The 23,149-nt window shown below is 50.2% G+C and overlaps 3 protein-coding genes across 3 annotated transcripts; 2 read left to right on the top strand and 1 right to left on the bottom strand.

The window, feature by feature from the left end:
- Positions 1-523: 523 nt before the first annotated feature.
- LOC121192130 (zinc finger protein Xfin-like) lies at positions 524-15,148 on the bottom strand. Its single transcript, XM_041053697.1, has 5 exons — positions 14,542-15,148; positions 6,253-7,924; positions 5,777-5,790; positions 4,699-4,947; positions 524-4,150 (listed from the first exon to the last, which is right to left on the bottom strand). Exons 1-5 carry the CDS (start codon positions 14,825-14,827, stop codon positions 729-731), a joined length of 5,643 nt encoding a protein of 1,880 aa, XP_040909631.1. The 5' UTR covers positions 14,828-15,148; the 3' UTR covers positions 524-728.
- Positions 15,149-17,083: 1,935 nt separating this feature from the next.
- dnai2b (dynein, axonemal, intermediate chain 2b) lies at positions 17,084-21,190 on the top strand. Its single transcript, XM_041052927.1, has 12 exons — positions 17,084-17,266; positions 17,725-17,886; positions 18,079-18,200; positions 18,291-18,433; positions 18,559-18,672; positions 18,754-18,893; positions 19,037-19,159; positions 19,363-19,586; positions 19,679-19,814; positions 19,900-20,046; positions 20,658-20,882; positions 21,067-21,190. Exons 1-12 carry the CDS (start codon positions 17,084-17,086, stop codon positions 21,130-21,132), a joined length of 1,785 nt encoding a protein of 594 aa, XP_040908861.1. The 3' UTR covers positions 21,133-21,190.
- A 389-nt stretch (positions 21,191-21,579) lies between these two features.
- On the top strand, positions 21,580-22,807 carry LOC121191658 (transcriptional repressor CTCF-like). Its single transcript, XM_041052930.1, has 2 exons — positions 21,580-21,845; positions 21,945-22,807. Exons 1-2 carry the CDS (start codon positions 21,653-21,655, stop codon positions 22,661-22,663), a joined length of 912 nt encoding a protein of 303 aa, XP_040908864.1. The 5' UTR covers positions 21,580-21,652; the 3' UTR covers positions 22,664-22,807.
- Positions 22,808-23,149: the final 342 nt, after the last annotated feature.

Here is a 23,149-nt window from a genome sequence, read left to right as displayed (position 1 = left end):
TGACTAAACACATGTTAAATTAGAGACTTTTTCACTTTGCTGACACAGAAACTGAAGTTTTTAGTCACATTGAAAATCAGTCATCACATCACGAAGCTTCATGTTATATATCACATATTTTCCTGTAGTTTATCTTTGTTAAATCAACCTCTGAATTCAAAGCCTTGTTTCCTGTTGAAATCTCACACCAAACTAATCATGGATTCACTGTCCAGTCCTGCAGGACACAGTCCGTCCACTGTGGACTCTGATGCTGCAGCAGCTGTCGTTAACCACCGGAGGACGTCCTGTCCTCATGATGCACTGAGCTCGGTCCTGTTGTCTTCTTATTTTCAGTCTTGCATCATGATCATGATGTGAAACCTGCACTGAGCCATATCGCCCCCCCCCCCCCCCCCCCCCCATCTGTCCACCCCCCAAACAACCCTGTCCACTGAAGACAGTGGACAGAAACAGTAAGTTCATCAAGAACAGCTTTAAAGATGAAAACACACAACTTTCATGTTTCAAGTTTCAGCTTTACTCTCAGTGGAACCAACAGGAAGCAAACTTTTCTTACAAATTATAATAACTTCAATGACAATGATGATAATTTGACTTTAAGTTTTCAGCTGTAACTGAAAGCAGAAAAACTTTTTCATTAAATAAAAGTCATTGTAAGAAACTCAAATTTAACTTTTCCTGTTGCTTTAATGTTGAAATCCATCACTAAGCAGCATCACTTCCTGTCACTTATTCTGAAAGGAGGAGGAGGACTCGCCGACACACTGATGATACTTCAGCTCTGTGAACCAGGCGAAGCTTCGGTCACACACAGTGCAGCTGTACTGTTTGTCCACGGTGTGGACGGACATGTGAGACTGCATGCTGGCCTTGTGAGCGTATTTCTTCCCACACACTGGGCAGACGAAGGGTTTCTCTCCCGTGTGAGTTCTCATGTGAATCTTCAGGTGGGATCTGTAAAGACATTTCTGTCCACAGACAGAACAGAAGAATGGCGTCTCCACCGAGTGTCGTCTCATGTGAGCCTTCATGTGGCAAACGTACAGAAATCGTTTCCCACACTCAGAGCAGCCGTACGGTTTCCTCACGCCGTTACACCTCACGTCACTTTCAGAGGCGTCGCTGCTTTTCACCGAGTTTGGACTGAGCTGAGGTTTTCTGCTTTCCTTCCAAAAGTCACTGTCCACACTGTCGTCGCTCTCAGGTCCGAGGGACTCAGACGCCTTTTCATCAGAGCAGCTGAAGCGGATCTTTCCAGAACCGCGATCCACATCGCCGTCAGCTGATTCATTAATGGTTAACGAGCCTAAGTCTGACTGAGGTTTCCTGCTCTCCTTCCAAAAATCACTGTCGTCAGTTTCAGGTTCAGAAGAGTCTGAAGTCTTTTCATCAGAATCTGATTGTAAACGTCGGTCTGGGTCTGAGGTCCTGGCTGGTCCAGGTCCTGGTCCTCCACAGGTCTCCTCAGTGTGGCTCTGATGGAGCTGTGAGGACTGAGGCTTGTCTTCATCGTCCTCAGTCTTCACAGGGACACGACTGAATGTGGACCTGCTGATTTCAGCCTCCTCCAGGCCCTGAAGCTCGTCCCATTCCTCTTTAATAAGTGGGGGCTCTGGGTCCTCCTGCTTCGCCTCCCTGTGGGCCCCTGTGTGAAGGGCCCCTGTGTGAAGGGCCCCTGTGTGAAGGGCCCCTGTGTGAAGGGCCCAGTGCTGGCTCAGACCTTCTCTTTGTGGAAACTGTTCACCACTTGTGGAGCCACTCATCAGTTTCTCTCCTGTAGTTTGACTGCAGTCTGTGGAGACACTCTGAGACACTTCATCAGGTCTCACAGGTTTTAAACGTGACACCAGTTTCCTGTTGTCTGTCCAAAAACCCCGGTCAGCGCTCGGAGCGTTAGAATCCGACTCAGCGTTGCTCCTCATTTCACGTTCACACATTTCGTCCTTTACACAGTTTGAACTTGACTCACGTTTCCTGCTCTCTTTCCAAAAACCATCATCATCAGTCTCAGGTTCGCAGGAGTCCAGAGTCTGGTCGTCCCTACCTGGTTGTAAATGTCTGTCTGGAGCTGAGGTCCTGGTTGTCCCCGGTCCTCCACGGTCCTCTCCATCAACTGCTGGAGACTCTGCCTCTGTGCTGTCCTCAGTGTGGGTTTGATGGGAGAGTCCTCGGTCACAGACGCCGCAGCTCCTGAGTCTCTCCTTTGCGTGGACTTCCATGTGTTTGGTCAAATATCTTCTCCACGCAAACTCCTTTCCACAGACGGAGCAGCTGAACTGCGTTTGTCTCGTGTGGATTCTCATGTGCTGAATCAGCGACTCTCTGTCACCAAAACCCGTTTTACAAACCGAACAGCGGAGAGACTTCTGCCCTGCGTGACACGTCACGTGAAAACTTTCACGCTTGGCGAATCTTTCACCGCACGCGGAGCGGCCGAGCGGTTTCACTCCGCAGTGAAGCCGCGTGTGAACCTGCAGTTGATGCTTACGGACAAATGCTTTTCCGCACTGAGAGCAGCTGAACGCTTTGCTGGCAGTGATGTGCGGCGGTGCACCGACACACGTGTGACTGAAACACTCTGACTCCGCGGCGAAGCTTTGCTCACAGATGATGCAGCTGAGTAGTTTCTCTCCCGTGTGCACGGACACGTGTCTCGTCAGATTCCCACCTGTGGTGAATCCTTTCCCGCAGAAGAAGCAGCTGAATGGTTTCTCTCCTGTGCGACACCTCAGGTGCGTCTGAAGCGTGTGACTGACCTCAGCTGCTTTCTGACCCTCAGAGGACACGAATGGTTTCCCGTCAGAGTCAAACGCAGCGTCTCTCACAGAGACGTCTTCGTGTTTGGACTCAGTTGAAGCCGGCGGTCTTTGTCTTTGTCCGTCGTCACTTTCCTCGTCCTTAGATCCAGTTGTCGCGTCGCCATCAGAGCAGTTCATCGCTTTCTTTCCAGGATTATTTCCATCATCTGCACAGACTTTTCTTTTCCTCTGATACGTCAGACCGGACTGATGCTGTCTGACATCTTTCCAAAACTCGATGTCAACAGTGTCGTCGCTTTCATCAAACGCTTCAGTCTTTTTATTCAGATCTAGTTTGAAGCGTTTATCTGGATCGAGGGTCCTGCTCAGTCCTGATCGTCCACAGTCCTCTGCAGTGAAGTGGACTCTGATTGGCTGTGACCTGCCGGCACACTTGTGTTTTTTGATCTGAAAGTGCCAAAAGAATCTTCTCCCACAGTCGCTGCAGCCGAACGGTTTCACCCCTGAGTGGATCGCCATGTGCTGCATCATGATCCCCCGCTGTGTAAACTTTTTCCCACAGATAGAGCAGCTGTACGGTCTCTCCCCTGTGTGGCTTCTCATGTGTATCTCCATCTGGGAACTGAACTGTCGCTGTAAACCACAAACTGAGCAGGTGAGCAGCTTCTTTCCTTTGTGAATCCTCGTGTGAATCTTCAGGAGCGAATTGTTGGGAAACGTCTCGTCGCACTCGGAGCAGCTCAGCGGTTTCTCACGTTTGCCACGGTGATGCTGTGGTGACTCGTCGACACACTTATGGACTCTGATCTGAGACGACCACCTGAATCTTTTATTACAGACGCTGCAGCTGAATGGTTTCACCCCTGTGTGGGTCAGCATGTGGTATTTCAAAGGTCCTTTCTGTCTGAAGCTTTTCCCACACACGGAGCAGCTGAATGGTTTCTCTCCTGTGTGGATTTTCAGGTGGTAGTGCAGACCAACTTTCTGCGTAAACCTTTTCCCACACACAGAACAGCTGAAGGGTTTTTCTCCTGTGTGAGTTCTCATGTGTATGTTCAAATTCCCCCTCTGTGAACACGTTTTACCACATTTGGAGCAACGAAACTTTCTGTGAGGATCCTCCCAGTCTCTATCGCTGTCCCCGCTCTCACAGTCCGAAGCCTTGTCGCGAGCGTCTGCTCTTGAACGTCGGTCTGAATCTGGGTTTGTGCTGGATTCTGATCCTCCACAGTTCCCTCCATCAGCTCCTGCTGGTCTCTGAGTGAGACAGAGCTCCTCCTCTTCCTCTTTGATGTGTAGGGGCTCTGGGTCCTCCTGGTCCAGTCGGGGACTCCTGTCCCGCCGCTCAGAGGGACTCTCGTCTTTCCTCACCAACTGCTGCTGGACGTCTGCAGGACACATGGAGACACGGAGACACACAGAGGAAAACCTTGACTTTATGTTACAGCTTCATACGACAGTGATTTTTCTGCGTTCTGCGTGTAAATTGTTGTTGTTGTTGTTTATCATGTTTCCACATGAACAAAGATGTGAATGAATAAAATCTCATTCATTCATTCATATATAAAAATCTGCTCAGATACACGGGAGCTCTGTGACATCGGCCCGGACGGCACGGGTACAACACAGCATAGCAACAGCTGCTGAGGATCATGGGTAATGTAGTATTTGTAGTCTTTAAACCCACCGGCTAAAACCAAAGCCGCTGACGGAAACTTCTCCACCAGAATCCGCAGCTTCACAGAGCAACATGTCAGTAAAACACAGCACAGTTTACAGGAGCAGCAGCAGGAGCAGCAGCAGGAGCAGCTAGCTCCTGCTGCTGCTCCTGCTGCTGCTCCTGCTGCTGCTCCTGCTAACGAGCTGTGTGTCGATCCTGATGCTAAAGCTAGCTTAGCACCTCCTCCCTGTCCCAGCAGCAGAACAGAAAGTTCACCTGCTCCTCGCCGCTTTGAGTCGGTATTTGAGACCATGTCCAGCAGTTTCCGGCTCCTGTCCAGCTCCTTCTCATAGTCGGACACTGTCCTCTCGAAATGTCCGAACAGATCGTGGCGGACCGCGGACAGCAGCCGCCGCCTGAGCGAGTCTTTCAGGTCCCGGAGTCCGGACATTTTCACAGAGTCGCAGGAGAAAACCGTTATTCGGACCCGGATCACATCCGGTCCCAGCTTCTGTGGCTCGGAGACTCACAGGGTGCCTCCCCCCCAGGGATGAACCCCCCATGACCCGGTAACACAACACAACTTCCGCTACACTCCTGGTCTTCAGAATAAAAGTTTCAGCGTTTTTAAACTTCTTTTACCTTCAGTCTGAAGCTCGTGTGTTTCCGTTCAGATCAACAGGGTTTAGACATTTTTATCGTATCTCCCTCTTCTTCTTCTTCTTCTGGTAATAATCAGAACAATAACGTTGACTTTCAACGTTCACCACATTTCTTCAGTGTGTCTGTGTGTGTGTGTGTGTGTGTGTGTGTGTGTGTCTGTCTGTGTGTGTGTGTGTGTGTGTGTGTGTGTCTGTCTGTGTGTGTGTCTGTGTGTCTGTCTGTGTGTGTGTGTCTGTGTGTGTGTGTGTGTGTCTGTCTGTGTGTGTGTGTGTGTGTGTGTGTCTGTGTGTGTGTCTGTGTGTGTCTGTCTGTGTGTGTGTGTGTGTCTGTGTGTCTGTGTGTGTGTCTGTGTGTGTGTGTGTCTGTCTGTGTGTGTGTGTCTGTGTGTGTCTGTCTGTGTGTGTGTGTCTGTCTGTGTGTGTGTGTCTGTCTGTGTGTCTGTGTGTGTCTGTGTGTGTCTGTCTGTGTGTGTGTGTGTATGTGTCTGTCTGTGTGTGTGTGTGTGTGTGTGTCTGTCTGTGTGTGTCTGTGTGTGTGTGTCTGTCTGTGTGTGTGTGTCTGTGTGTGTCTGTCTGTGTGTGTCTCGGAGTAAAAACGAGCAGCTTCAGGCTGAAACGTCGACTCGTGGGTGGAAACAAAGAAAAAACGGTTTCTGGCTTTTTATCAGAGACGTTTGCAGCGGCAGCGTTACCTGTAACATCGGAACTTTAATAAAGAGCAAACACACAAACACACAAACCCGGCAGAAGAGTCCGTGTGTGTCCACGTGTCTTTATTTAAAGAATAAAATAACAGCTGAGTCGGCTCCTCAGCTGCAGCTCAGAGAGGAAGAACATTAAATTCAACACGAGTGTTTGATCAGGTTCAAACGTTTGGAGGAACTAACGTCGTGGACCGCTGGACAGTGGAGCGTCTGTGGTTAGTTGACATAAACTGAGACACTGTGAGACAGGTTGTCTCACAGTCCAACAGCAGTATTTTGATTTCAACAGTAACTTTTCAGTAGTTATTAAACTTCACCGTGAGGATTCAAATCTTTATGGACTTTATTTCCAGAGCCAGGGACACTCTCTGTCTCGACACCAAGTCCCACATGTCCAAAAAGACACATATCGCTCAGCACGGAGTTCAGACTGTGACTGAGCCGAGTGCGAGGATCAAACACACGTGTGATTCTTCACCAGCAGCTTCTTATTGAATCCTTTTCCACAGACGCTGCATTTGTAGAGTTTCTCTCCGGTGTGAATCGTCATGTGCTCGGTCAGATGCACGTTTTGTTTGAAGCTTTTCCCACACACCGAGCAGCTGAACGGTTTCTCTCCAGTGTGGATTCTCATGTGTGTCTTCAGGTTGCCCTTCAGGCTGAACGTCTTCCCACACTCGGAGCAGCTGAACGATTCCTTGGCAGGAACCTTCTTCTCAGTCTGGCTCTGGCGAAGCTGCGAGGACCCTCCGACGCACTTGTGTGTTTTGAGTTGTGTATACCAAGTGAATCTTTTGTCACAGACGCTGCAGCTGAAGCGTTTCTCCTCCGTGTGGACGGACATGTGCAGCGTCATCCGTCTTTTATGGGCAAATCTTTTGTCACAGAACGGGCAGCTGAAGGGTTTCTCCCCGGTGTGGATTCTCATGTGCAGCTGTAAAGTTCCTTTCTGGCTGAAGCTTTTGCTGCAGAACGAGCACTGAAACGGTTTCTCTCCCGTGTGGATTCTCATGTGTGCCAAAATGTTGCCACTGCAGCTGAAACGCTTCTGACACACCGAGCAGCTGAACGGTTTCTCTCCCGTGTGCGTTCTCATGTGGCTCATCAGATGGTCCTTGCGGCAGAACGTTCTCCCGCACTCCGAGCAGCTGAATGACTCTTTGTCGCTGCTGCATCTTGTTTCACCTGCAGACACGTCCTCGTTTCTCTGGGAGTTTAAATGTGACAGAGGTTCGCCGCTTTCCCTCCAACCATCATCAGCGGCGTCGGCCTCGGGTTCTGGGGTTTGATCGTCGGCGCTCGGTGGAACACGCCTGTGTGGACCTGAGGTTCTGGTGGGTTCTGAGCCCGTGTCGGTGCCGCTGCTTTTCTTCTTGCCCGTGTGAATTCTCATGTGCCTGCTCACATCTCCACTGTACCTAAAACGCTTCTTGCAGACGGAGCAGCTGAAGGGTTTCTCTCCTGTGTGAAGCCTCATGTGACTCACCGAGTTTCCCTTCTGAGAAAATCTCTTGCCGCAGAAGGAGCAGCTGAACGGTTTCTCTCCCGTGTGAATCCTCATGTGTGCGTTCAGATGTGGCTTCCGACCAAACCTCTGGCCGCACTCGGAGCAGCTGAACGACCTCTCCACGGTGTTACAGTTAAAGTCAATGACAGTGACTCTGCTGTTCCTCAGAGGCTTCACACCTGCCTCAGGTTCCCTGGTGTCCTCCCAGTCTCCGTCACTGACCTCAGTGTCTGAGGAGTCTGAAGCTTTGTCTTCAGCACCGGGTTGTAAATGTGTGTCTGAGTTCGTGGAAGCTTCAGATTCTGCATCAGCTTCTGGTTTGATCAGTTCAGCAGAGCCGCAGCCTGAAGGCTCCGCCTCCTGCTGCGCCTCCTGCTGCGTGTGATGGAGCTGTGAGGACTGAGGCTTCTCTTCATCGTCCTCAGTCTTCACAGGGACAGGACTGAATGTGGACCTGCTGATTTCAGCCTCCTCCAGGCCCTGAAGCTGCTCTCCCTCCTGACTGCTCCACAGCTCCTCCTCCTCCTCTTTGATGTGTGGGGGCTCTGCGTCCTCCTGGTCCGGGCTGGGGCTCCTCTGCTGCAGCTCGTCCTCGCCAACGATCACTTTGAGGATATCTGAGGGTAAAGCTGAAACACACACACACACAGAGTTATCAGCACAAACCCACGAACACCAGCGTGATGACACCAGTTTTTGTCCGTGTGTCTCTGTGCGTCTCTGTCTGTCTCTGTGCGTCCACATGAACTGAGCAGTCCAGCTACATGTCTGTGTGTCAGTTGTGTTATTGTCTCTGTCTCTGGTGAAACGTTCGTGATGAAATCAATCAACGTGATTTTGAATCAAAGCTGTTTGCAGTGATCAGCTGACTGAGGAGGAGGAGCGGAGACAGACTCTGTCCCTCAGACCTGACACTGTCTCCGCTGTCTCTCACTCAAACAGGCATCAGGACGCTAATGTCCCGGATCTTATTCCTCGCGAGCTGAACGGGAATGGTTTAGCTAACGTTAGCTTAGCAGCATTAGCAGAGCGGTGATCGCGTGCAGCAGAGAACAAACCTTCTCCTCGCGGCTTCGGTTCCGGTTTCAGAGCCACGTCCCGAACTTTACGACGCCGCTCCATCGCTCCGTGCGGAGGGCGGCGCAGGTGGCGGGGTTCTTGTGTTATTTGGATCTAGCTAACGGACTGGCACCGCTAACCGCGGGCATCGCTACAACGGCTAAAGTACTAACATCACTTCCGGGGACAAGTTTCAAAATAAAGTCCTCTTCGAGGTGCTGAGTGTGCGGTTCTCATGTTCACGTTTCTTCTCGCTTCACACAAACATTCAATGTGTTTAACTTCTCAGCTTTAACCAGCGGAGCTCACTCAGTCATTCTGTTTGTAGTTTTCTGTTCAGCACCGTCGGTTCCGCTTCCGGTTCCGCCGGACGCGGTTTCTCTCTGAGCCTACGTGGGTTTCCCCGTCCCCGTGCTATAGGCCGAGGCTGCTGGGGACTTCCCATGATCCTCTGCGCACCTCTCCTCTCCTCTCTGTCTCTCCTCAGACCCACTCTCACATTTATCAGCCTTTAATCCATGTCATTAACTCTGTGTCCTCTCTGTCCCGTCGTCCTGTGCCTGTCTCTCTCTGGTCTCTCTGTCTCTGTACCTATCTGCAGGTGTCTCTGTCTCTGTCTTCAGGTGTCTCTGTGATGGAGATAATGACCAACCATCAAATAAACAACGAACAAATTCCATTCCATCAAAGTAAAATGAGTTTATTAAACAATGAAAGCTTTGACACAGCGCGGTGCTTTGACCAATGAGACGTTAGAAACGTGCTCATTTGTTCTGAACACTTAATTCTGTCTGATCACATTCAACTTCGATTGATTGCAGCTGAAGACGTCCGACAGCGTCTGACACGTCGTGGGACGTGGAGACGAACCTGCTTCCATCATCACATGTGAATATCGGGTGATGTGTCATCACACAGTGTGTGTGTGTGTGTGTGTGTGTGTGTGTGTGTGTGTGTGTGTGTGTGTGTGTCAGTGGGTTAAAACACCTTCATCTGTTATTGTCAGTTCCGTCTCTGTAACATTATTCTTGGTTTCTAAATGGACGCAGCAGCGTTCAGGTGCATGTTGGACAAGTTCGTCCACGTCCCCCCGTCTCTACATCGAAGCAACAATCTGGCAACGCTGTTGCTCGGCTGCCGTGTCCCACGACCACGATGTGTCTCAGTGCTGTGAGCTGAGCTGTCATTTGTCTTCAGGACATTTTAGGACACATCTCCATGTCACTTTAACTTCTCTGAGCTGAATAAGGCACAACAGTGAAAGGAAGAGTCTGAGCCACAGAGTGGCGGCGGCGGCGGCAGCAGCTCTGCACAGTCACGCGGTGTCTCCACTGTCTCTGTGAGATTTCATGTGATTGTTGAAGCTTTGCCTCCAGGTGAAGCTTCTCCCACACACTGAGCAGCTGAATGGTTTCTCCCCCGTGTGCGTTCTCATGTGCACCTTCAGGTGTCCACTCTCGGTGAAACGGTTCCCACACACCGAGCAGCTGAACGGTTTCTCTCCTGTGTGGATCCTCAGGTGTTTTCTTAAAGATCCGCTGCATGAAAAATATTTCATACACACCGAGCAGCCGTAAGGTTTCTCTCCCGTGTGGATTCTCAAATGTTCCTGCAGATTTTTCTTGCGTCGAAATCTTTTGCCGCACTGAGAGCAGCCGAACGGTCTCTCAGCATCACCGCTTACGCCTTCATTACTGTGTCCAGAGTTTAAAGTCGACTGATCGTCTCTGACGTCGGTCGGAGGTTTGGAAGAGTTTGAGGCTGCGGCGGTTTTGGCTGAAGGCTCGGTCTCTGCGTTCCCCTCAGCCGGACTGTGACGCAGCTGTGAGGACTCACCATCACACTGATGGTCTTTCAGGTTATAACGCCAAGCAAACCTTTTGCCACAAACACAGTAAAGGAAGCGTTTGTCCTCGGTGTGGACGTCCACACGGTGTGTCAGATTTCCTCTCTGTGTAAACCCTTGATCACAAAATGTGCAGTGAAACGGTTTCTCTCCTGTGTGAGTTCTCATGTGCACCTTCAGGTTTTCCTCACCGCAGAATGTTTTACCACACGTCGAACAGACGAACGACTTCCTGTCGCTGCTTCTTCCATCGTTACCGACAGAACTCAGACCGGACTCATCAGCTCTGACCTCAGTCTCAGGTTCAGACGAGTCTGAAGTCTTGTCGTCAGTCTCAGCTCCGGCCTCCATCACTTCAGCTGAGCGGCTGGATGTAGGCTCCGCCTCCTCGCTCTCACTCCGCTGCCACGAACATTTGTGGTTTTTGAGCTCATGACGCCAAGCAAACTTCCTGTTACAGACACAGCAGCGGAAGCGTGGCTTTCCCGTGTGGCGTGTCATGTGTTGGGTCAGATACCCCCTCTGTGTGAATCTCCTGCCACAGACCGAGCAGCTGAACAGGTTCTGTTCGGGGTGAGCTGCCGTGTCTTTCCTCAGACGGTGACTGTAACAGAATCTTTTCTCACACTCAGAGAAGCTCCGAGCATCGCAGCTCCGAGCGCTCGCCGCTGTGACACGCTGCTGCTCGGCTCCTGACCGTGGTCGCTCCCCTCTGTGCGCGGCCATGTGTTGGATCAAATATCCCTTTTTCCTGTATTTCTTTCCACACACCGAGCAGTGAAACGGTTTCTCTCCTCTGTGCATTTTCATGTGTGTCTCCAGAAATCTGTTTGTTGTGAATGTTTTGCCACAGTCAGGAGAAAGACACCTCACATCACTTCCTGTCTGAGGTTCACTGGTTTCCTCCCAATCATCACAATTCACTTCAATCTCCGCAACAGAAAATTCTGAAGCCTTGTAATCAATAACTGGGTCTGAGGTCCTGGCTGGTCCAGGTCCTCCACAGGTCTCCTCAGCGTGGCTCTGATGGAGCTGTGAGGACTGAGGCTTCTCTTCATCGTCCTCAGTCTTCACAGGGACAGGACTGAATGTGGACGTGCTGATTTCAGCCTCCTCCAGGCCCTGAAGCTGCTCTCCCTCCTGACTGCTCCACAGCTCCTCCTCCTCCTCTTTGATGTGGGGGGGCTCTGGGTCCTCCTGATCTGGGCTGGGGCTCCTCTGCTCGGGGGGACACTCCTCTGTCCTCACCAACAGCTGCTGGACGTCTGCAGGGGACACTGTGAATTACAGACAAACAGACATCATGTAAAACTGTGACTTCATGTCAACACTGATTCCAGTGAAATCATTGCTCTGGTCCTGATTGCGAGACTGTGACATGTGACATGTGACATGTGACATGTGACATGTGACATGTGACATGGCTGAAGTGTTCTGGGTTCTTGGTGAGTCAGAGTCACTGTGTGGTTGCTCCTCCAGTCTACTGCTGCAGCTGCGATGGACAGTAAGACAGAGACAGTGTGTGGACGTTTTCATGTGTAATGTGTTTAAACTGAGGAGTAAAAATCTCACACTCTGCAGGATCTGAGGAGAAATGTCACCTGACACAGCAACGACCAATCAGCACAGAGACGCCTTCCTCCATCACTGACCACAGTTTCACAAACAGCTGATCGGACGCTTCACGTGTTGTCTCTAAGATGCTCCACAGCCTCAGCTGATCACCGTGGTGGTGAGACAGGTGAGACCACTCAAGTTCATTTATCTACGTCCTCTTTGCCACATCTCTGCTGATTGTGTCCAACAACCTGAACAACTGAGTGGCTCCAAGCGGAGCAGCACAATGGTTTCTCCCGTCTCTGGGAATCACTCGGGTCCGGTTTTCACGTTTAAGACGTCGGACTCTGGACGTCCGTGGACAGTCACTGCAGCTGACTGGTTTCTCTCACATGGACTTTCATGTGTCTCACAACGCCTCCTCTAAATCTGAAATGTTTCTGACAGACGGAGCAGCTGAACGGTTTCTCTCTCCGGTGTGAGTCCTCACGTGTCTCTGCCGGAGGTAACTGTAGCTGAATGTTTTCCCACACTCAGAGCAGCTGAACGGTTTCTCCCCAGCTCCACGCCTCACACCGCTGCCGGGGACGTTCCTGTTCTTTTTTAAACCTGAACGCGTCCTGGTCTCGCTCCAGTCCTCAGTCTCAGGTTCAGCTGAGTCCAGAGAATTATCATCACTAATTGGTTCCAAATGTCTGTCTGGGTCTGAGGACCTGGCTGGTCCAGGTCCTCCACAGGTCTCCTCAGTGTGGCTCTGATGGAGCTGTGAGGACTGAGGCTTCTCTTCATTGTCCTCAGTCTTCACAGGGACAGGACTGAATGTGGACCTGCTGATTTCAGCCTCCTCCAGGCCCTGAAGCTGCTCTCCCTCCTGACTGCTCCACAGCTCCTCCTCCTCCTCCTCTTTGATGTGGGGTTGGGGTCTGGACCTCCTGCTGGTCCTGGTCCAGACTCCAGTCCCCCTGCTCAGGAGGGAGCTTGTCTTTGTTCACAGGTGGCTGTTGGACGTCTGCAGGGGAGAGCAGAGAGGACTTAAAGTCTGTTAACAGTAGCTGGAGGTACAACTGCACACGAGTCTCTTCATCTGTGAGTCTGATAAACGTCCTCAGGTGACGTCACCTGAGTCGTGAAGCTATGTGTGATGTTTTCTCAGTGAGTTACAGCAACAGTGGACAAAATGGACGATCACTCATAAACTGTGAGTCAACAGAGCTCAACCAAAGCTGGACGCTCTCTGGAGACGAACCTCCTGCAGTGGCACCAGGCCAACGTGTGAGTCCCACTTTAAAGTCCCCGTCCTGGTCTGTCAGTCAGTCTGTGTTTTATCTGTGTTAATGAGCTCAACGTCCGCTGACTGTCCTGACCCGTCCCCCGAGCTCCTGTCCCGCAGACCGGACTAAGGTTCCCCAGCAGGTCATTGAAGTACAGACAGAACAATCTGGAACAATTCTGTCCCTGTGTGATCGCTCCGACCCACGGTCCAGAACCAGAGACGCCTCAGAGCCTGGGACCATAAACTGTCTGCAACGATTAATCAGCATAAATCTAAATCACATTTCTGTAAACTGATGAATTAGATTAGTTAGACTCACTGTTGTTTACCTGTTTTCTGTAAATAAATATTATAATGTTCAGTCCTGAGATCCAGCTGAGGACAGAGAGGACAGAGAGGACAGAGCTGAAGCTATAGACCAGAGGTGTCAAACCTGTTCCACAAAGGGCCGGTGTGGCTGCAGGTTTTTGTTCCAACCAAGCAGCAGCACACCAGACTGGACTCATTTAATCAACTGATCTCAGTCTTCAGACAGTTGATTGGTCAAACTGTGTGCTCTTCATTGGTTGGAACAAAAACCTGCAGCCACAGCGGCCCTTTGTGGAACAGTTTGCCCACCCCTGCTATAGTGAGTGTGTGTGTGTGTGTGTATGTGTGTGTGTGTGTGTGTCTGTGAGTGTGTGTGTGTGTGTCTGTGAGTGTGTGTGTGTGTGTGTATGTGTGTGTGTGTGTGTGAGTGTGTGTGTGTGTGTGTGTATGTGTGTGTGTGTGTGTGTCTGTGTGTGTGTGTGTGTGTGTGTGTGTCTGTGTGTGTGTGTGTGTCTGTGAGTGTGTCTGTGTGTGTGTGTGTCTGTGAGTGTGTGTGTGTGTGTGTGTGTGTGTGTGTGTGTGTCTGTGTGTGTGTGTGTCTGTGAGTGTGTGTGTGTGTGTCTGTGAGTGTGTGTGTGTGTGTGTGTGTGTGTGTGTGTGTGTGTGTGTGTCTGTGAGTGTGTGTGTGTCTGTGTGTGTGTGTCTGTGTGTGTGTGTGTGTGTGTGTCTGTGTCTGTGAGTGTGTCTGTGAGTGTGTCTGTGTGTGTGTGTGTCTGTGAGTGTGTGTGTGTGTGTGTGTGTCTGTGAGTGTGTGTGTGTGTGTGTGTGTGTGTGTCTGTGTGTGTGTGTGTGTGTGTCTGTGAGTGTGTGTGTGTGTGTGTGTCTGTGTGTGTGTGTGTGTCTGTGAGTGTGTGTGTGTGTGTGTCTGTGTGTGTGTGTGTGTCTGTGAGTGTGTGTGTGTGTGTGTGTGTGTGTGAGTGTGTGTGTGTGTGTGTGTGTGTGTCTGTGAGTGTGTGTGTGTGTGTGTGTGTGTGTCTGTGAGTGTGTGTGAGTGTGTGCGGGGCCGGTACACCGGTAAATATCTTTGATGATGTGATTCCTGTGAACATTCAGCAGCAGCTCACAAACAGCTGCTCAACATCAGCCGCGTTCCGACCTCGGCATCGCTCGGGTGTTTCCGGCTCCGGTGAGCAGGGACTGACCTGCTCTGTGCAGCCGGACTTCGGGCTTCAGCACGGCATCGAGCAGCCTCCTCTGGCGGCAGATCTCCCGCTCTGACCGCTCCACTCTGCCTTCGTACTCCGCCACGGTTTCCTCCAACAGACCGATGATCTCCTCCGCCGCCGCCGTTAGCCGCTCGGTGAGCAGCGCTCTCAGCGCCGGGATTTCAGCCGTTTCTCCTCCTTTCTCCACCTGCAGCAGAAAGTCTTCTGCGGCGGCGCTGATCCGCTCGTGTACCGACACCCGCAGCAGCCGCACGGCGCACATCTTCCTCCTGCTCTGCGCACTTTGAGCCTTCCAGCGAACAAAGGCAGCCAGCGGGGAGGTAAACACACGCACCGACTTCGACGACAGTTCGCCGAGAGGAGAGCGAACACAAACCCCACAGCGGCGGGACTCATCCGGGGAAACGACGAATCGGTGTACGGGGAGGAAGTGGATCAGCTGGTGCAGACTGAACAACCTGCTGCTGAACGCGGACAAGGCTCAGGAAATGAGCAGCGACTTCCGGAGGACTCAGCCTGAGCACGCTCCCCTCAGCATCAGCGGCCGCCCCGTGGAGTGAGTGGAGAACATCAGGTTCCTCGGAGAGCAGACCTCACAGGACCTGAGCTGGAAGAACAACAGCTGGAGGAACAACAGCTGGAGGAAACAGCTTCTGTCCCCACCAGCGTCCTCAGGACCTTCCACAGAGGCGCGGTGGACAGCGTCCAGCTGCAGGAAAGCGGACAGAGAAGAGTCAGGGGGACAGGATCCGCTGCAGGAGCAGAGCTCTGTGCAGAGTTAGGACTCCTCACACGCTCTCCACAGGTGTTTCAATCGGAGCAGACTCATCAACAGCTTCCTGCTGCTGCTATGGACATCACTGACCATCCTGCACCGGGGGGTAAGGTCAGGGGCAGGGGCAGGGGGAGGGGGGCTGTTTGCAGGGATTTGAGTGTGTTTGTTTTCTTCGTACTTATTTATGATTTATTATTACAACTTTTATTTCTCTGTTTTGACCTTCACTGTCCTGGTCTCAGGAAACGCTGTCTCACTGCAGCTGTATGTACAGCAAAGTGACAATAAAGCCTGATTTGATTTGAAGCGCAGAGCGCGAACAGCGGCCTCTGCTGGACTGGAGGAGAAAGACGGAAACTACAGACGCTGCTGAGGGAGTTGAAACTTTTTGATGAGTGACTCTGACAGAGGGAGGACCGCTCACATCTGTGACTGAACCAGAACCTTTCACTGTGCTGTTATTCCTGCAGTTTGATTTAAAAAAAAAAGATTCATTTCCGGTCAGAGAGAAACTGGCTTTGCTGACAGGATGTTCAGGTGGTGCGTTTTATTTTTTATCAGTTAATACATGTTGAATTTCAGTGAATGTGTAAGTATATGCACTGATTTATTCATTCATTTGTTCATTTTGAATCATTTTGGTTTTGTGCTGTGGGATATTTTCCCTGTTCTCATGTCACGTGACTCTTCTTACAATAAAGTAAAATAAATGTTAAAAAAAAAAAGCAGGGATATAATCTTTGTTTCTCTGTGATTTAACACGTTTTGCTGCTGACAAACACAAACTGATGCTGATAATCTCAGATTTAATCTCAGATTTATCGTGAACCTAAAGTTGGAGTGCAGGTTTTTAAACTTTTATTTTATTCAATCTGAAAAGTCTGGAAACGCTGTGTCTGACAGCGCGCGAGATTTTCTTCATCTGTTTAATCCAGAATCTTCATTTGACATTTGAGTCACATCCGAAACGTAAAAGACCAAAAGTCTGACAGACAGACAGGGAGACAGACAGACAGACAGACAGACAGACAGAGAGACAAGACAGACAGACAGACAGGGAGACAGAGAGACAGACAGAGAGAGACAGACAGACAGACAGAGAGAGACAAGACAGACAGACAGACAGACAGACAGGGAGACAGAGAGACAGACAGAGAGAGACAGACAGACAGACAGACAGACAGACAGACAGACAGACAGAGAGACAAGACAGGCAGACAGACAGAGAGACAGACAGAGACAGGCAGACAGACAGAGAGAGACAAGACAGACAGACAGAGAGACAGACAGAGAGACAAGACAGACAGACAGACAGACAGACAGACAGACAGAGAGAGACAAGACAGACAGACAGAGAGACAGACAGACAGATAGACAGACAGACAAAAGCAGAAATAAAACGTTTCGCAAGCTAGCTAACAACAGCTGTTAGCTCAGTAAGCTAACTGAGTCTGTTACTGTTCCCGTCTCTGTTGACTAATAAAGTTATTTTTGAAAAAAAAAAAAAAAAAAAAAAAAGCACTGTTGCTCGGATACGGTAAACTCTCCCGCCTTCACCCAGTTGCTGGGATACAGCGAACAGCGCCGCTGTTCCCCGGATCAGACGGAGAAGTTTGCTGAGCGGTAACGGCAGTTCTCCGGTAACGGCAGCTCCGCGGTAACGGCAGTTCTCCGGTAACGGCAGTTCTCCGGTAACGGCAGCGCCGCGGTAACGGCAGCTCTACACGGTGACGCACCGGCGGGATGGAGATCGTTCACTTTTACACGAAGCTCCGCGGTGAGTTTGGCCGCCAGTGTCTCTTCTCTGACCGGCCTGCTGAGCTGCTGGTGGACGTCCTCCCGGACCCGGATCTGGGTCTGCAGTTCATCCAGAAAGCCACGAGAGACCAGGCCCTGCAGGCCTGCCGGGACATGTCCGAGCACCAGGTGGGATTTACCTGCTAATACGTCATCACGGTTAACAGTTAACTGAGCTTGGATCAGGATCAGGTTGCTAACATCACAGAGTGGTCCAACACGTTAGAGGCCCCGGGGCCAAAGCTTCATGCCGGGCCTTTGGTTCTGTGTGATGATGTGATGATGTTTAATGTGTTCATAAGTGTCACCGTGGTGTTTTCTAGAATAACAGAGAATAGAATTAACAACATTAACTAAAACAACATCAGTGTGACGTCGTTCTGGACTGTGATTCAGATCCAGGTGTTCCTAATATTCTGACACCTCCGTCTGAGCTCAGTGACAAACAGAAAACAGAGTTTACACATGAAAGGATGAGACATTTGTATTTCTGCAGGTGAACAACTGAAGCAACGTTCTGTGGCTGAATGTTGCTTTAAAAGCGATGAATTAAAGCCGTGTGATTTATAACATGTTCGCGTGTTCAGGTGAACTCAGAGCGCTTCGAGTCCGACAGCTCTGGGATAAACCACGTGGAGGGGGGGTGGCCCAAAGACATCAACCCCGAGGAGATGGAACAAACCATCCGCTTCAGGAAGAAGGTGGAGAAAGACGAGAGCTACATCAACAGCATCCTGGAGCTGGGCAGCGTAAGATCCACATCAGTCCACATCACTTCTCTGACGCAGGAACCTCGTTCGCTTTGTGATTAATCTGCTTTCAGGTTCCGTGTTCTCCGTTTCCTGTCGCTGCTGCTGAGTTTTAGCTTTATGTGGAGTAAACTTCTGTCTGTCAGCTGATCAGTCTGTGATGCCACCATGTGATGTCACCATGTGATCCAGGTCATGGAGCACTGCATCAGGCAGAACAACGCCGTGGACATCTACCAGGAGTACTTCGAGGATGAGGAGGAGGTGGAGCAAAGTCAGGAGCCGCCGTCCGCCAAGACCATCAGCGTCTTCAGGTACAGCTGACAGCAAAGCGATCGGCAGGCGTCGACTGATTGATCTCTGTGATTGATTACAGTTGTACTTCCTCTCCCGCGTGTCTGCAGAGATCCGAATGAGCTGAAACGTACCGTCACCTGTCTGTCGTGGCATCCTGACAGCGGCAGGAAGCTGGCGGCTGCCTACTCCTGCCTCGAGTTCCAAAAAACCTCCAAAGACATGAGCCTGGACTCCTACATCTGGGACATCGGTGGGTCAGACACACACACACACACACACACACACACACACACACACACACACAGACAGGCAGCAGCTGGATTTAAAACCAGCACACAGTCCTGTCTGTTCACAGATTGATGTTCTATGTTTCAGAGAACCCGAACAGACCAGAGCTGACTCTGAAGCCGGCATCTCCGCTCGTCTGTCTGGACTATAATCCCAAAGACTCCCACACTCTGGTGGGAGGCAGCTACAATGGACAGATCGGTGTGTTCAGGTCCAGACCGACCGATGGGTGATTTTCTGTCTGTGCCGAGGTTTATAAAGATGTGGGTGTGTTTGTTTTAGCGTACTGGGACACCCGGAGAGGAAGCCAGCCGGTGGAGCTTTCCTCTGTGGAGCAGAGTCACAGAGATCCAGTCTACAAGATCATCTGGCTGCAGTCCAAAACCGGGACAGAAGCTTTCTCTGCCTCCACTGATGGACAGGTTGACTGATGATTGTGCGAATCGTTATATCAGGCGGAGGAAGACTAAACAGGACCAGGGAACTGCTCCTCATTACAAACAGGGACATGAACCTTTAAAATAACTCATGTTAAATTAAAAGTGTCCTGTCTCCTCTCCGTCAGGTTCTATGGTGGGATGTTCGTAAGTTGAACGAGCCCACAGAACGTCTGGTTCTGGACCCGGGCAGGGAGGGGAACCTGGATCGAGCTTTAGGAGCCATCTCTCTGGAGTTTGAGGCGACCATGGTGAGTTTCTGTCCATCATTCTGCAAAACAGGAAACTCAAGAAACACCAAGTTTCAAGGCCTTTACCTGCTGTGTGATTCTGGTCTGAACCAGACTGAACATTCCGGGTTTGTCGGTGCAGAAAATCCCACTCCCAAACACTTCCACTTGATCCACGATGCTAACAGCAGATCGCTGTGTTTCTGTCCCCTATGTCTCTGCAGCCAACTAAGTTCATGGTGGGGACAGAGCAGGGCGTGGTCATCTCCTGCAACAGGAAGGCAAAGACTCCGTCTGAGAAGATTGTTTGTACCTACGACGGTCACCACGGACCCGTCTATGCCTTGCAGAGGAACCCCTTCTTCCCCAAAAACTTCCTCACCGTGGGGGACTGGACGGCCCGAATCTGGTCTGAGGACATCAAGGAGTCAGCCATCATGTGGACGAAGTAGGAATCCAGCCCTCCACCCTGTTCCAGCATCCTGCTCAGTCAGGCTCACACTCAGAGCAGAGTTAAATCCCTGTGTTTTGTTTCTTCAGATATCAGATGTCGTATCTGACGGACGCCTGCTGGAGTCCAGTCAGACCCTCTGTCTTCTTCACTGTAAAAATGGACGGTGTGTTGGATGTCTGGGACATCCTGTTCAAACAGAATGATCCTACGCTCAGTCTCAAGGTGTTCTGTCGCTTCTAAAAAACAAACTGTTGTTGTTGTCTGCTCTTAATGTCGCTGATGTTGTCTGTTATCTTTCTCTCCGCAGGTGTGTGACGAGGCTCTGTACAGCCTTCGTGTTCAGGATAATGGCCGTTTGGTCGCATGCGGCTCTCAGCAGGGGGCGGCCACACTGCTGGAGATCTGCCCCGGACTGTCCACCCTCCAGAAGAATGAGAAGAGTCTGCTGGCTGCTGTAAGAGACTCTCAGACACCTGCAGATACACCTGCAGATACACCTGCAGAGACATGTTTAATTCCCTCTGTAAGTTTGTAACGGTCAGATGAAGACAAAGGCCAGTGGAGTATACAACAGCATCATCTGCATAAAAATGGACATCAGCTCGATGCATTTGAATTTGATGCTTTTCTCTGTCACACGACATTAAACTGTCGGACATAACAAGACGTTTGAAGACATCACTTTGGTCTGTGGACTATTATCTGGCTTTTTACAGCCAAAATGATTATCAGGAAGAAAAATAGTCTTTGCTTCCCTTAAGAGCAGTGGATGTAAACGCACCGGTACAACGTGTGAGGTCAGGGTCACATGACCGACGGACGCCTGAAGGTGTCAGTAGATGTGCGAGCTTGTCTGCTCGTTCTGTAGACGAAGGTAAACGGCACAGAACACGAGCCTGCTGAGTTTCATCATTCAGCTCTTTATTTTCAGAAATCACTTCCTACTGAAATGTTCATGGTCATGTGACTCGTGAACTGTGTCGCAGGTGGTGTTGGTCCGTCGAGTTTCCTCCTGTTTTGATGGTGATGTCATTGTGGTCATAACCTGAAAACTGTCATTTCCAGATGTTTGAGCGTGAGACGAAGCGGGAGAAGATCCTGGAAGCTCGACAGAGAGAGATTCGTCTGAAGGAGAGGAGTCGATCGGAGCAGAGCAGAGAGGAGGAGGGAGGTCGAGAGGAGGGAGAGGAGAGTCCTGATCAGCTGATCGTCAGAGCTGAGAAGGACTTCTACAGCGTGGTGGAGACGGAGCTGAGGAGGAGGAGGGAGCGGGAGGAGCAGGAAAACCAGGTGCTTTTTCCTTCCTTTTCTTCTTTATTTCATATTGTCAGGAACAAAAAACTCACCAGCCACAAAAGCACCAGGTGTGATGACGACAAACTCCACCTCACGACTGTGTTTCACAGTGATCAGTGAGCTCGCTGTGCGTCAGACGCAGATTTAACTGCACATTAAATGTTTGTTTGTTTTTCAGGAGAAAGATGTGTGTGAAGAAAAAGAAATGAAAGATGAAGCAGAGACGTCAGAAACGTCCCAGTGAGGAGGAAGGTTTCCGTCTGATATTTATTTAACCTGAGTGCTGGTTGAACTGTGAGCGACTGATTCCAGCTGACGGTGAAATGCTCTGACTTTGGTTCAATAAAAAGAATTTCTGTAAAGCAAAGGAGGAAACTTTCTTCTGTTATTTCTACAGAACTTTTTAAAAGAATTTACAGGAAGATGAGAAGATAAAAGAGGCAGAGAAGAAGAAAAGTGAGGAAACCATAAACTGCAAAGTCAAATCAAAGGAAGACAGAAGAAAACACGATATTTAAAAATATAATTAATTCGTTTTATCATTGGTTTTCACACCTGAGGCATAAATTATAAAGCCTGGATCTGAATTTTAAACTCTGGACTCAGCCTGAGGTTTTAATAAATGATAAATATAAATGATGACTTTTATTCTGAAGGACACCGGAAGTGCCGTTGCTACCGGAACAAACACTGTGTTAGCATCGTTAGCTGTTAGCAGCAGTTCGTGGTTCTGTCCCCGCTCTGCCCCGGCTTTCCGTGAGGACATGTCCCGGGTCCAGAAGCTCCGTGTCTTCGTCAGTCAGCGGCTGAACGCAGCGGTCGAAGAGATTTGGGCCGCGTTTGAAAAAACGATCGTTAAATATGAAGAGGAAGCGGCTCTGTGTCAGGAGGTCATCTCCCGCCAGCACGCGCTGCTCTGCACGCTCCACAAACCGCTCATGGAGGTGCCGTCCGCGGGTGAGCGCACACCTGAGAGTCCGCCCGGTTCACACCTGTCTCTGCGTCTAAAACCTTCCTGAAGTTTACAGGTGATCTTTGATGTTTGTGTTCCCGCAGATGCTTTCACCCAGCAGCTCGTGCTAAGTAAAGACGAGGTGTGTCCTGAGCAGCAAGACCGGGACCCGGACCCGGACCAAGAAGGAGAACACCTTCAAGATCTGGATGAAGCTGAGATCATCAAGTTCACCTATAATCCCAGGTGTGCCGTGAGGCCAGGTGAGGACGTGGACCTGCCAGCTGCCAGGGCTGCTCAGGTAGACCCAGGGTCAGCAGATCCAGATCAGGACGTCCAGCTGGTGTTGTCTTCAGAGACTGAAGACAGCGACGACTACAGCAAAGACTCTGCCGAGCCCAGTCCTGCTCCGAACAGACTGAAACCAAAGACGAAGCGCAGACCAGGAGGACTCAGCTGCAGGGTCTGCAGCCGGACTTTTAAAGCTCACAGGTTTCTTTTCAGACACGTTGAAGGTCACCTGCAGGATCCAGAGCAGGTCTGTGGTTTGTGTGGTGAACAGTTTGAGACCACTGATGGTCTGAGGCTTCACATGCAGACTCATTGGTCCACTGGGAGGAGGAGGGACCCAGGAGACCAGACCGAGACCCAGAGCGGAGAGCGACGGTTATACCAACACTCAGACACTGACACGAACACCAGAGTCCACAAAGACCAGAAGACTTTTCTACAGGTGAGGAACAAGAAACACAGGCGTCACCTCCGGAGGAAAAACCAGAACCCTGTGAGTGTGAAGGGGACTAAGAGGACGAGGAAGACTTAAAGTTCTGGTCCGTTCCCTGTCCAGTCGTACTGTGGCAGTTTAGTGTGTCATTCCTACAGAGTGATTCTGATCATCTTTATAAACAGTGGGTTTGTCTCATGGTTGATTTTTTCTCAGGTTTTTTTTTTTTATTTAATTATTTTAATTTTCATAATTCACAAGAAAAAGCAGAGACACTTTGATGTGAATGAATATCACGAGAACAAAGTCGGACAAACAAAGGTCAAAATACGCAGGCAAAGAAAAAAATATTAAGTCAGAGTTTGAGAAAAAAAATATTTTGTCTTCAAAGAAAATACAGTGCAATTCAGACAAAGGATCTAAAAAGTCATAAATTTCAAAAACTTTATTCTCAAAATAATTTCTTCAAATTTCTGGGAATAAAGTTCACATTTGTAGGAAAAACGTGTTAACTTGTTTTTTTTTAAGAGAAAAAAGAGAAGACGTCATAATATTCTACAAGAACAGTGACGACAGTTTGAGATA

Source organism: Toxotes jaculatrix, chromosome 13 (assembly GCF_017976425.1).
Source record: "Toxotes jaculatrix isolate fToxJac2 chromosome 13, fToxJac2.pri, whole genome shotgun sequence".
In the NCBI taxonomy this organism is placed as follows: Eukaryota; Metazoa; Chordata; class Actinopteri; family Toxotidae; genus Toxotes; species Toxotes jaculatrix.
The sequence above is the reverse complement of the archived record's forward strand: the minus strand, read 5'-3'. Positions and strand labels throughout refer to the sequence as shown.